The 12,899-nt window shown below is 36.2% G+C and overlaps 2 protein-coding genes across 2 annotated transcripts in view; one reads left to right on the top strand and one right to left on the bottom strand.

Annotated features, from left to right (window-relative positions):
• The window catches only part of LOC106134429 (F-box/LRR-repeat protein 7), a 47,725-nt gene that overhangs the window by 8,503 nt on the left and 26,323 nt on the right, over positions 1-12,899 (bottom strand). The window contains exons 2-3 of the mRNA XM_013334492.2: positions 4,055-4,282; positions 689-880 (exon numbers count right to left, since the gene is read on the bottom strand). Coding sequence (XP_013189946.2) covers positions 689-880; positions 4,055-4,270 — 408 coding nt within the window. The 5' untranslated portion in view covers positions 4,271-4,282. The remainder of the gene's footprint in view (positions 1-688; positions 881-4,054; positions 4,283-12,899) is intronic.
• On the top strand, positions 5,861-9,956 carry LOC132902945 (uncharacterized). The gene is made up of 2 exons (XM_060949983.1): positions 5,861-6,096; positions 6,462-9,956. Exon 2 carries the CDS (start codon positions 6,464-6,466, stop codon positions 8,588-8,590), a length of 2,127 nt encoding a protein of 708 aa, XP_060805966.1. The 5' UTR covers positions 5,861-6,096; positions 6,462-6,463; the 3' UTR covers positions 8,591-9,956.

Genomic DNA, 12,899 nt, shown 5'->3' with positions numbered 1-12,899 from the left:
AAGACTGTTCACTCAATTTGATTAAAACCGAAATATAGTAAACCGGCATTAAAAAGTAACCTATCTTTATGAATTTGTAGCAAAAATTTTGTGAGCAATTTTTGGTTTCCTATTTTGTCTTATATGCGCGACAAGTGCAATTTTTTTATGGTTTTTCACTATAGAAAATGCCGATAAAGCATCTCTATGGGCACGGGTAAAGACATAATTGCAATTAACATTTGTACTTATTTCTCTTCTGCAGAACCAGTACGAAAGTCGAGATAATATAATTAAGTTACTGTCGCATAACCTTTGTGTCTATTTTAAAATTATATGTAACCAAATTGGACGTTTTGAATCAATTTACAATGATCCGTGGTCACCGACTTGATGTTTACATGTTTACGTGCGTGTTTAATACCTTTATTATTTACTAGGGGCCGCATGGAAACCCTATCAATCCCACTCTGGGACTCCGGGATAAAAATTATTCTAGGTCTATATGTTATTCTAGGTCTTCAGCTACCTACAAACCAAATTTCATCGTAATCGGTTCAGAAGTTTTTGCGTGAAAGAGTAACAAACATCCATACTGGCATACAAACTTTCGCATTTATAATATTAGTAGGATGGATATTATAATGCTAAGCGAAAGTTAAAAATCAGTTAACCAAATTGGATCAAAATTTAAAAAAGGATTACTTACCATACAACCCTTGGATCTCCACTCCCGCACAGCAGTAACGCAAGGCCCCGCCCTTGCGCCTGCGCATCGAGCCGCGATGTCCAGGGGCCCTGAGGCCCTCACTCGCCTCCAGATTTCTGGCCTCGTCGTCAACCTGCTGATAAGGCGGGCCCATCGTCTGCAGACCCTTGACACACGACAGAGGTCCGATACCTGTAAAGGAAAAAATACGATGAATTTTTATATGAGATTACATACATTCATAATTCACGCCGCTTTCCCAAAGGGGTAGGCAGAGACTACGTCTTTCCACATGGCACGATCCCTGCATACTCATTTCGCTTCATCCACATTCATAACTCTATTCATGTAAGCTCATCATATTTCGGGTTCTATTTACCTGACCTGTCACCAGACTATTTGCATATCAACTTCATCATTTAGCTATACAGCTGAACGTGGCCGTTCAGTGTTTTCAAGACTTTTGGCTCTGTCTACCCTGCACGGGATAAAGACGTGACTTTATGTACATCTGTCACCAGGATTTGTACATCTGTCACCAGGATTTGATCCCAGATTTTATCAAGGTACACATCTAGGCCCTCCCACTCCAACGTGCCTTCAATTAAGTTATTGGAATAATACGATATAGGTGTTATTAAGTAAGTGATACAGACCTCGTGTACCTACGTCGACTTTGATGGATGTATTTTGTTTATTGGCACATTTTGATCGATTCGTTCCTACGGTACTCGTTTTCGAGGTATGAAGGGAATTATTATGTTTAATAATGCGTATAGAAGATACCGCGATGTAATTTAAAGATAACGCCATTTTCTATTTCATACGTATCAAAGATATATATCATTTGCATGTGGTCTACGGTACATTAATAGGTAAATGAAAATTATTAAGGCTTATAAACTTGGGATTCCACTTTTAGGCGATGGGCTAGCAACCTGTCACTATTTGAATCTCAATTCTATCATTAAGCCAAATAGCTGAACGTGGCCATTCAGTCTTTGTGAGATCGTAAGCTCTGTCTACGCCGTAGGGCAAAGTCGTGATTCTTCCCCCTGGCTTAAGTCCCGGTTGCATCCTCCATGTATGGTTTAAAGATGGAATTAAGATTTAAATAATGACAGGTTGCTAGCCTATCTCCTAACAAAAGAATCCCAAGTTTTTAAGCCTATTCCTTAGTTGCCTTTTTACCACATCCACGGGAAAGAGATGGAGGAGTCCTATTCCAGTGCCGGGAACCATACTGTCGTATGTAAATTGCTTTGTTATTTCGAGTTTTTGAGCAGATTACAAAAAGGACCACTTACAAGATACATTTGTCAAAAAAAAGTATAACACTAATACATCGACAAATCCCGAGGGAGTTCCAAGCAAGCATTGTAAAAAGTTATATATTTTCTCAGCGTAATCACTTACAAGCTCTGAAACAAACAGCTGAGAATCCCGTTGGGAATACGTTATTATGAGTAGGGAAGAGACATTCTTATGTACATTATTATGATGGCCTCTGTGGTCCAGCGGTATTACGCTTGTCTGTGACACAGTATGTCTCTGGTTCAAATCCCTGCCAGGATATGATAAAAAATGAACTTTTGCGGATTGGCCCGAGTCTTGAATATTTAAAACACAAAACAGTATATCCCTCAACACAAGTCTTCACCTTACTAAGTATGTGGCTTGCTTAATCTGTTTATCCAGTATATATTTATTTTTTATCATGAAATCCCTAGTGCTATATATGTGACTATGTGTATGTCATATATGTATACCAAGCAGAAGTTAGGGAAAATAAATTACAGTTTCACAAACTCGGCCTTGCCCACTCACGCACGCTATTCACTTTTCGAGACGATAACAACAATTTTCTCCCATTTATCCTACTCATGCGCCACTTGTGTAAGTTATCTTATTTTTCGCACCAGCTTGAAAGTACTTGAAACAAAAAGTTGTTAAAATATATGGCATGTTCAGCTTGTTTGGCACACTTGTGTTTCTCTTTGAATTACATGACCTGGGTTTGATCTCCGGTATGGACATGATAGGTATATTTACTTTAAAATTTTATAAGCCAAATAATAATCTATGTACTTTACTTACGGTTTCCTTTTGCCATAAATGGGATAAAATATGTCTGATGCATGTCATACTGACTAAGCATGTACCTGACGTAATCATGGATTTAAGTCCCAGATTTGTAGAACTATCCCAAGTAACAAAATTTGGTACTACAAAAAGTCAAAGAGCATTTTGAAACGTGCTATGTATAAGCAGTAAATTATTTCAATTTGGAAAACTAACTTTTTTGAATTGACCTTGGCTTCGCCCGCGTGAGAAAAATTCCACTTATTTCCTTCGCTACAGGAATTTCAGGGAGTTCTCCCTATAGCGCGTTGACTAAACAGTCAGCCAGTCTTATCTTACATATTTAGATTACATACTAGCTATCCCGGCAAACGTTGTTTTGCCATATAAATAATTTTTAAGTAATTTTTGGTTAAAAAAATAAATGTTAAGGGTGGACAACCCTTATCACTAAGGGGTATGAAAAATAGATATTGGCCGATTCTCAGACCTACTTAATATGCTCAGAAAAATTTCATGAGAATCGGTCAAGCCGTTTCGGAGGAGTTCGGGAACGAACATGTAGCACGAGAATTTTATATATAAGATATAGAACTCGGAGACTCGGGATCTATGTTTCACAATCAGAAATGCCAACTATTACGCCAAACAGACCATCAAATTTGCTTTAGATAATGCTAAATGATGACATGAAATTCCCCATTTGCTTTAACCACACGGCTAAAGCAGTAAAATGGTAACTCTGATATATTTGAGACGGCACAAGATACGGTTCCGATCATATGTTCCATCTTTATAAGTTAGTAGTCCCGATGAAATATAGGGGTTAGGTTTATTGAGCAGTAGATACTTCAGCATGTAGGTCACACGGCAATACAGTAAGTGTGTCATTATCATAGAAATAATTGGTCCTCTAAGATATGAACAAATTGGACACGATAAGCCAATTCACACATGTTCCCTTTGTACTTTTAAAAACTCAGATTGATTATTTAATTTGTAAGAATAACTGGCTATGTGTTAATGTATATAATCTGATATATTTAGAAAATCAAAATGAAGATCTTCAGAACTCAGCCGAACTATATTCATTTTATTTTTTCAAGAACATTATCGTCTTATTTTTGAGTTCAAAATCTCTAGAACTTAATGTAGGTAGGTGATTTGAAGAGGTTTTAACAGATCGACTGCCATGTTTTTGGAACAAAAACAGGAGAGCCTGATCCCTTTGTGAGAAAACAGCGTTCTGTTCAGAATACTAAAGCGGTCGTCAAAACGACTTACCTCGATATAAGAAAGGATCTTTAACCACAGCGCATCGCTCAAGGTATTGTCCCTTCTTCTCCTTGGAGGGCCGCAGTCAGCCAAGGTGTGGTAGCCCTGGTCCAAGCTCAACTCGCTCAGGTCTGCTGCCAGGGAGATGGCAGGTTCGGGTGGGGGAGGCGGCCTCCTCCGGGCCCCCCCGCAGACCCCGGGCCCGGAACAACTCCCGCTGGACATTGCGTCCACCGCCTGGAATAGAAAAAAAATCTATGTTTAGGTTAAAATAATAAACATTCTTCCCGTTAAAGTTCAAGTCAAGAATAAACATAAATCGACGACCTTGTACCGAAAAATGTATATCGGAATCATGATAAATGGAACTATATTTTTTTTTGCCTAGCTCTCAAGGAATAACGCTATTACTATTTAGATGTTTCAGAAATTTCTTTTCTTTGACCTGACCAGAGTAGAATCCGAGACTTGTCATTCAGAGTCAACCAATTAACCACTCTGCATTCTTATTTATTCATTGGCAGTTTGATAAACATTGTCATCGGTTTCCACACATATTTTATATACATCTGACACCTGATTTCTTTTATCTGCTATTTTCCAAATGTTGCATGAAAGAGCATGTATAATAGCATTTACATGTTGTGGCCTCAGGGCTCAATAAACTTTGAAATAAAAATAAACATAATTTCCATGCCAAAAAGAAACCTCATGAAAGATATCTCCGGTACAATTTTTGTTACATTGTAAATGATTTCAATAATAAATTCTCAAGCTCCACATTGAATGCCACAGGTGGCGGTGTAACCTGAGGCGAGCCTTCAAAACACCCAGCAATTGACCAACTTTACTGCACTTATAGTAATTTATTTAAATTTTATACTCACTTGCGCGAATAATTTAAAGCTTTAACTCGAAATAAAATTATTACTTTTAACTCAGCGACTTCAAATAAAGAGTCATTTACTTCGTCTATCTTAACAGTAATGGTCGTATATAAATTACAATTATCTTGAGCAATCATTTACATACAAAAAGACGCGTCAGTCCACATAGACGGTTGTAAAGCTGTCTTAAAACCGATATATTATTCGAGTTCAGATTTGGACATGGGCGAGTTGAAAGCATGCTTTTCCTTTTGATTCCGCAAGAATTCTTAAAAATCCGTCCAAAATGGTACACTATTTGCTAAAAACAGATATAATTAAACACCCAGTTTGAGTTTTTCTTAAAAAGGCATCTTTTATTCGGTATAAAACTTACCGAATAAAAGATGCCTTTTTAAGCAAGAAAAGACTTAAATATTTGCTAAAGATGTATCTGATAGAGGTTGGCAGAGACTACAACTTCTCAGTATCTTATACACGTTGTTCTTTTTCTTCATCCGCTATTATCAATCAATTTCGGTTAAGTACCAGTAGACCAGAACTCAATTTATTCTAGGTGCATTTATTTAGTCTTTGCGAGACTGTTGGCTCTGTCTACCCTGTAAGAAATTAAAGTAAGAGACATAGACGTGATCTTGTATATTTGTCTTGACATTGATGTTTAAATCTCAATTCCATCATAAAGCCAAACAGCTGAACGTGGCCATTAAGTCTTTTCAAGACTGTTGGCTCTATCTACCCCGCAAGGGATATAGTCGTTTATAAGAATACCGAAAGTATAGGCTTATTTAAATATGGAATTCTTGTTTTAGCTAAAGTGGTAGCGATTTCTAACTACCCGCAAGGGATATAGACGTGATTATATGTATGTATGTATGTTGATTTTTAAATCATAAATACAAAATAAAACACATGTAAGGTAAAACACCCAAAGCCCGACAGAGCACCATTCCTCGACAATAAAAAAGTAATTTTTAAAAAATAAGAGTTTCTTTAGCATTTCCGAACGCATTTCAAGGATAACTCATAGACAAGGATTATAAGATGTCATCGCCCATGACATATACGTCATGCGGCCATTTTTAATAAAATGGTGTAGAGCGATACATCGACTGGCGGAGTGGCCTAATAAAATCCGGTTTTATTAGCAAAATCGCTAAGGAGGTGAGTGAGAAATATAGCTCATACATGTTATTTATAATAATCTACCGAAAAAGCAAATTATTTATTGAGTTAAAACACAAGTTGACAACATTTTAGTAATATTTTTTCAATGGTAAGGTTATCCTTTGCTGTGAAAATAGGACTGTCGATTATTGGATTATTTTTTATGCCAAATTCCAATTTTCGACGAATGTCGAAACTTATTTTTTTTTTTACTTGAGCATTTTAATTAATCCTTTTGCTAAGTTATTTTTGCGCTTTTTAAAAATAGTTATAACATTAAAATCGAAATATTGCTTCCAATATTCGACAGCTGTGTCGATGATTGGAAATTCCAGTAATCGACATCAGTATTTTGTTTGCAGGAATGGCACCCAAAAAATCTTATACGCCGTTACAAATGGCGCAGGCTATTACAGCCGTCCGTGAAGGTGAAAAAATTTCAACGGCAGCGAAAAAGTTTGGTGTTCCCAGGATCACCTTACATGATAAAATTTCCGGTAAAACTCCAATTGAATGTTCTATGGGCCCTAGTACATATTTGTCAACAGAAGAGGAAGCTATTTTAGAAAAATGGATACTGGACATGGCTGAACGACACATTCCTATTACTAGAGATGAGTTGCTTGATAGCGTGCAACGTATCATCGTTGACCAAAAAAAGACTACTCCCTTTACCGACAATAGACCCGGTAAGAAATGGTACAATCTATTTCTTAAGAGACATCCTTCATTGTCTGAGAGAACGGCCCAAAATTTGACCACAGCACGAGATGCCGTTACAGAAGAAGGTATAAAACGTTGGTTTGGGGAAGTGAGCTCTTATCTTCAGGAAAACAACCTTAGAGAGATATTAGAAGATCCGTCGCGAATTTTTAACGGAGACGAAAGTGCTTTTTATTTATCACCCAAAGCCGGAAAAGTTTTAGCAAAAAAAGGTGATAAGCACGTCTACCAATCTTCTGGAGATGAAAAAGATAACTTGACGGTACTAATTACCGGAAATGCCGCTGGACAATTAGCACCTCCAATGGTAGTTTTTTCTTATGAAAGAATTCCATCCACAATTTCATCCAAATTTCCAGAAGATTGGGCTATGGGACGATCTCCGAGTGGCTGGATGTGTAGTAGTACATTTTTTGAATACATTGCCAACATTTTTAATCCATGGTTATTACAGCAAAATATACCAAAACCCGTCTTGTTTTTTTTGGATGGCCATAGATCTCACTTGACATTACACCTATCGAACTTTTGTGCTCAAAATGGCATAGAAATCGTGGCATTATATCCAAATAGCACACATATCCTTCAGCCAATGGACCTAGCTATTTTCAGGCCATTGAAAATATATTGGAATAAAGCTGTCAAGGATTGGAAATTAAAACATTTAGGAATGAATTTAAAAAGAGAAGATTTTGCCCCTGTTCTTAAGACAGCGTTGGAATCAATAACAGAGAGTTCTGTTAAAAATGGATTCCGCGCTGGTGGATTGTATCCCTTTGGCCCTGACTACGTCGATCTCTCCAAAATAAAGTCTCGCAACAAGAAGGAGGCTTCGTCAGAACAAATATTGTTTTTTGATTATCTAGAAAAAGAAATAGTGGCGAAGCTACAGAAGGAAAAGTTGCAGATATTTAATGACCTTTACTATAAAGACAGACAAAATTTAAACATTCACTTAAATGAAGAAGACCTATCGCTCTACATAATATGGGCTAGTAATAAGCAAGCTATTGAACTTTCAGGTCACGTTAATGAGCAATCTACTTCACCCCAGACCCTCGTTGAAATACCAAATCCTAATGAAATCAATCCTGCAGAATCTCTTTCTGCTACAAATGCAGATACAGATGTACAATATCAATTTGACATACAACTAGATCATGACTATTTACCACATATTACTCTATCTAATGCAGGATATGACGCAACCACATCCACTTGCACCCCAAATGACGCTCCAAAATCTAGAGAAATACTGGATAATTCATTGACTGTCGCTAGCCCAAGTTCTAACTTAAATGATCCTATTCCAACAACTTCAACTTCCTGTTCTTATACGTTTATGTTTGATATTGCCACAAAAATAACACCTTCAAAAGAATTGACAAGACCTGGGAATTCTCAAATCGGCCAAAGTTCTGCAGAAAAGACACCCGTGAAAGAGCTGACAAGACCTGAGACATCAAAAATTAACCAAAGTTCCATAAAAAAGACACCTTTGAAAGAGCTGGCAATACCTGGGACAACAAAATTTATTCAAAAGAAAGGAGAAAGTACATATATTATTCCATCACCATTTAAGCGAAATTTATTTTGGCCAGGAGAAGATGAAAACAAAGGAAAAAAAAGAAAACTGAAGGAAAAAATTCCTTTTGTTATAACAAGTAAACCATGGAGGGAATATAATGAAAGGAAAGACATTGAAAAAAAGGAAAAGAGAAACAAAAAGAAATTAAAGCCAAAGAAAGAGAAGAAAGAAGACTATTAAAACTGAGAGAGACGGAAGAAAAAAAGAAACGACAGATGGAGAAAGAAATTAAAACCAAGGAAGGGAAAAAGATAAAAAAATCTAAACCAGATGACACATCTTCAGATAATACGGACATTGAAGTGCATTATGCAGAAAGTGAAGACAGCTTAGATATGCAAATAGATGCAGAAAAAACAGAACATGAAAAATCTGAGAGCTCGACTCAATCCGAAGATGTGCCACTGATCAGATTTTCTAAGAAATCTAGAAAATATTCCATTGGAAACTATGTCATAATAAGGTATGAAGGGGAATACTTCCCAGGCGTAATAGAAGGTATTCGTGGAAATAGATTTGAAATTAGTACAATGACCTTTTCAGTGGGAAACACATACAAGTGGCCGGAAAAAAAAGATAAAATCTTTTATGAAAAGTCTGACATCATTGAGGCAATATCCCCACCAGTGCTGTGCAATAAAAGGGGTTTCTATACGATACCCGAAATGAAAAAATATCTACCTTTTGCTATTTAACTTTTATTATATTTAAAGAGGAATAAGACTTTTTGAATATTTTGTTTTTAAGATTTTTAAAGAATTTCAAGCCATCAAGAACTTAGTTTTATAAGGCTACTTAAATAAGTACTAATATAACAATTTGTGATTTAATTTAGATATAAGTTTTGCTTTAATTGCTATTGGCAAGATCTCTTAATATAGACTGATTATTATTAAGAAGGTACTTACTTAGTAAGTTATAGCAAGTCTGTGATTAAAAGTTGCCATTGTTTTTAAGGAAAAGTTAAACTGTTGTTACTAATTGTCAAATAATATTAAGAAGAACTTTATGTTTTATTTACGAATGTTTAACATTTGAGGCGATGATACCTAATACTTCTAATAGTAAAAATTGTCAGCTAAGCTGAAATTATGTTAAATAATTATAAATTGTACTAAACATATCATTATGTTTTCACAATTATTAAATGACTGATTTTTTAAAACTTAATTTTAATTTCTACATCATATAATTTCCTAATATTATTCTTACATTTTTAAAGCTAGAAAAAAGGCTTTACAGATATTTTTGGCTATGCGTATTAGAAATAGGTTGATTATTGGGTGACGATAACTGGAATATGTCGAACAGTGGGTGTAGATAAATGGAACTCTACAGTCGATTATTGGAAAAACGACAGCTTTTTTTTTTATTTGATATATTTCTTTATTATGTAACTTGACGCTTATTTTTACTTTATAATATTATAAAATACACCCTGACGTTTTACTCAATACCTCAAAGTACCACAGAATGTCACAAAAACCAAAGTAATGGTAGATATTGTTAGTGAGCGTCGCTAAAGTGTCGATAATTGGGTGTTTTACCTTAAGTACTAAATCAATGCACTCGACATAACTCGACCAATGTGCCCTCATGCAAGGATTGCACTAAAGTTTTCTCAAAGCCAAAGCATAATTAATGTGCCATTTATGTGCCATTGATATCGAGTTTGACGTTAGGGTAGGTACATAAGTGCCTCGTGACACTTTATTATACCAACATGACCATCTTTTTAATTACGAGTATTGCAATCCCGTTTTTCACATCTTGGTTTTATTCAGATTCATATTATTTATGTCTTAACATTGACTACAATCTTTTTAATTTACTTACCCATACCACGAAGTTACATTCGAAGAGATAATGTTAGTGGGCATATTGGTATAAAATACTTACATACATACATACATATCATCACGTCTATATCCCTTACGGGGTAGACAGAGCCAACAGTCTTGAAAAGACTGAAAGGCCACGTTCAGCTATTTGGCTTAATGATAGAATTGAGATTCAAATAGTGACAGGTTGCTAGCCTGTCGCCTAAAAAAGAATCCCAAGTTTGTAAGCCTATCCCTTAGTCGCCTTTTACGACATCCATGGGAAAGAGATGGAGTAGTCCTATTCTTTTTTGTATTGGTGCCGGGAACCACACGGCACTATAAAATACTCATACATATATAAGTCTCGTGTGGTTCCCGACACTTTAGAATAGAACCACTCCATCCCTTCTCCATGGATTTCGTTAAACATGACTAGGGGACCTACCTAATATACCTGGGATTCTTCTTTTGGGCGATGGACTATCAACCTGTCACCTATTTGAAACTCGATTACATCTTTCAGCCATACAGCTAAACATAGCCCTTTAGTGTATGTGAGACTGTTGTCTCTGTCCCGTAAGGGATAAAGACGTGTTTATATATATGCATATATGTACATATATAAAATTAAAGCTTCTTTCCTGGAAGGGCAGGCAGAGAATATCTTTCCACTTGCCACGATTCCTAAATACTTTTTCGATTCATCCGCATTCTTAACTCTGCTCATGCAAGCTCCTCTTTATAAACTTGATTGAAAAGCTAAATAATACAGTTTGCTCACGCGTCGCGTCAAACTACCGCGTTTTATGAAGTCAGACGTAATGATAGCTTATCGCAGGAACTACTATTATATTAACTATCGATGCAGCCATCAATATCCCACATTAAGAGAAATCTTAAACGGTAATGGACCCAAATTATGGAGAGAGCTGAAGTGGTACCTACTATATTCTATACATATATAATCACGTCTATATATCCCTTGCCGGGTAGACAGAGCCTACAGTCATGAATAGTCTAATAGGCCACAATCAGCTGTTCAGGCTTAGTTATAGAATTGAGATTCAAATAGTGACAGGTTGCTAGCCCATCGCCCAAAAGAAAAATCCCAAGTTCACAAGCCTATCCCTTAGTTGCCTTTTAATATACTCCAAACTCTCCATGTATATTTGCGTAGTCACCATTTTTTTTATTCATTCTCTTCACAGGACAAAACCGTTTTAACATTCCCTTTTCTATTTCTAAGAAAATTAAGATCTAATATCACGTCACAACAACTTTATTATGACGCTCTTCTTTTCGTATTCCTTAAAACCCTTATTTCACTGCGTATATTCTACTTTCGTGCTTATTCCTCTACCTACATTATATAGTTATAATCATATAGCCAATCATGTCTTTAAAAAAAAGGCAATAGTCTTGAAAATACTATAAGGCCACGTTCATCCGTATTAATTTTGCCATGAAGATTCAAATACTGATAGGTTGCTTGCCCGTCGCTTAGAAGAATTACCCAAGTTTATTAGCCTTTTCCTTGACATCTGGAAGAGAAACAGTGACACACTGTGGGTTTCCCTCGCTACCAAGCCATCATCATCAGTGTCATCTATCTATGCCCTCGTTATTTTAAGACATCGTAGCTTATCGATCTAACGTCGTATTAAGCATCTGTCCTGTCTATAATGGTGCTTTCTCTCAACCCATCTGTGTCTGTCCCATGTCTAAACTTCGAGTGATGTATTTACATACGAAAGCAAACCGGATTTTAATAATATAAAATCAGTGAATTGTACAATCTAGGGTTTTGCGAATGTGAAAATTTCGGTGTTAGAAGGAACTTGTGTTGTCAGTACACATTTCAATCTACGCTTGTGAATCAAATTTTATTAACTTTAGCACAGCTAGACTGGTTGAGGGTTTACCTGACATTCTAATTCTAAATTAATACGAGTGTAATGCCTCTCGCCAATCAATTGAGCACCTGTTGTCCTATCTGTGCCACCATCACCCGAGATGACTTGATGACAGTCACCGATAAAGCTGTTAAAATGGCGGACTATCATGGAAAAATTTGATTATCGTTCGTATATCGGAGGGATGTCGACACGCCAAGAAGAAGAACTTTAAGCCAAATCCCTAACATGAGCAGATGGAGGGAGGTACGTCGGAATGTGGATCCCGGACTCCAAAACATTGCAAGGACAAAGACAAGAAAGATGTAGTCATCGTTTACAAAATTCTTGTATAGTCAAATTTATTAAAAATTAGACATCTAGACAAGTGGCAAACAAAAATACCTACCTACACGACCTTAATTTATTACAGCACTAAGACCCAACTTTAAGGCCTAAACCATCGACTAATCATGCTCATATTACAGCCTATTTCGCAATTAAGCATCCACAATGGTGCCATAAATCAAAACCAGTTGTCATTGACTCTGGCGCGCCAGTTCATATCCCCGCGATCAGGGTTACCATGACAGAAAATTTAAATTGCGAAGTTAATTTTGGATATTTGGTATGTAAAATTTCATAGAGATAGGTTCAGTGATTTAACGTGAAATATAGACAAACTTACACATTTATAATATTAGTATGGATAGATTTTATTTTATACCATTATCCTTCTGACGTCATCATTTGTAGATGAGCTTCATGTTTGAA

This window comes from Amyelois transitella, chromosome 20 (assembly GCF_032362555.1).
Source record: "Amyelois transitella isolate CPQ chromosome 20, ilAmyTran1.1, whole genome shotgun sequence".
NCBI lineage: Eukaryota > Metazoa > Arthropoda > Insecta > Lepidoptera > Pyralidae > Amyelois > Amyelois transitella.
Note: the sequence above shows the minus strand (reverse complement) of the source record. Positions and strands in the feature narration are given on the sequence as shown.

What these genes read in the sequence shown, in the direction of transcription:
- LOC132902945 (XM_060949983.1), top strand. Translation starts at nt 6,464, where the DNA reads ATGGCACCCAAAAAATCTTATACGCCGTTACAAATGGCGCAGGCTATT.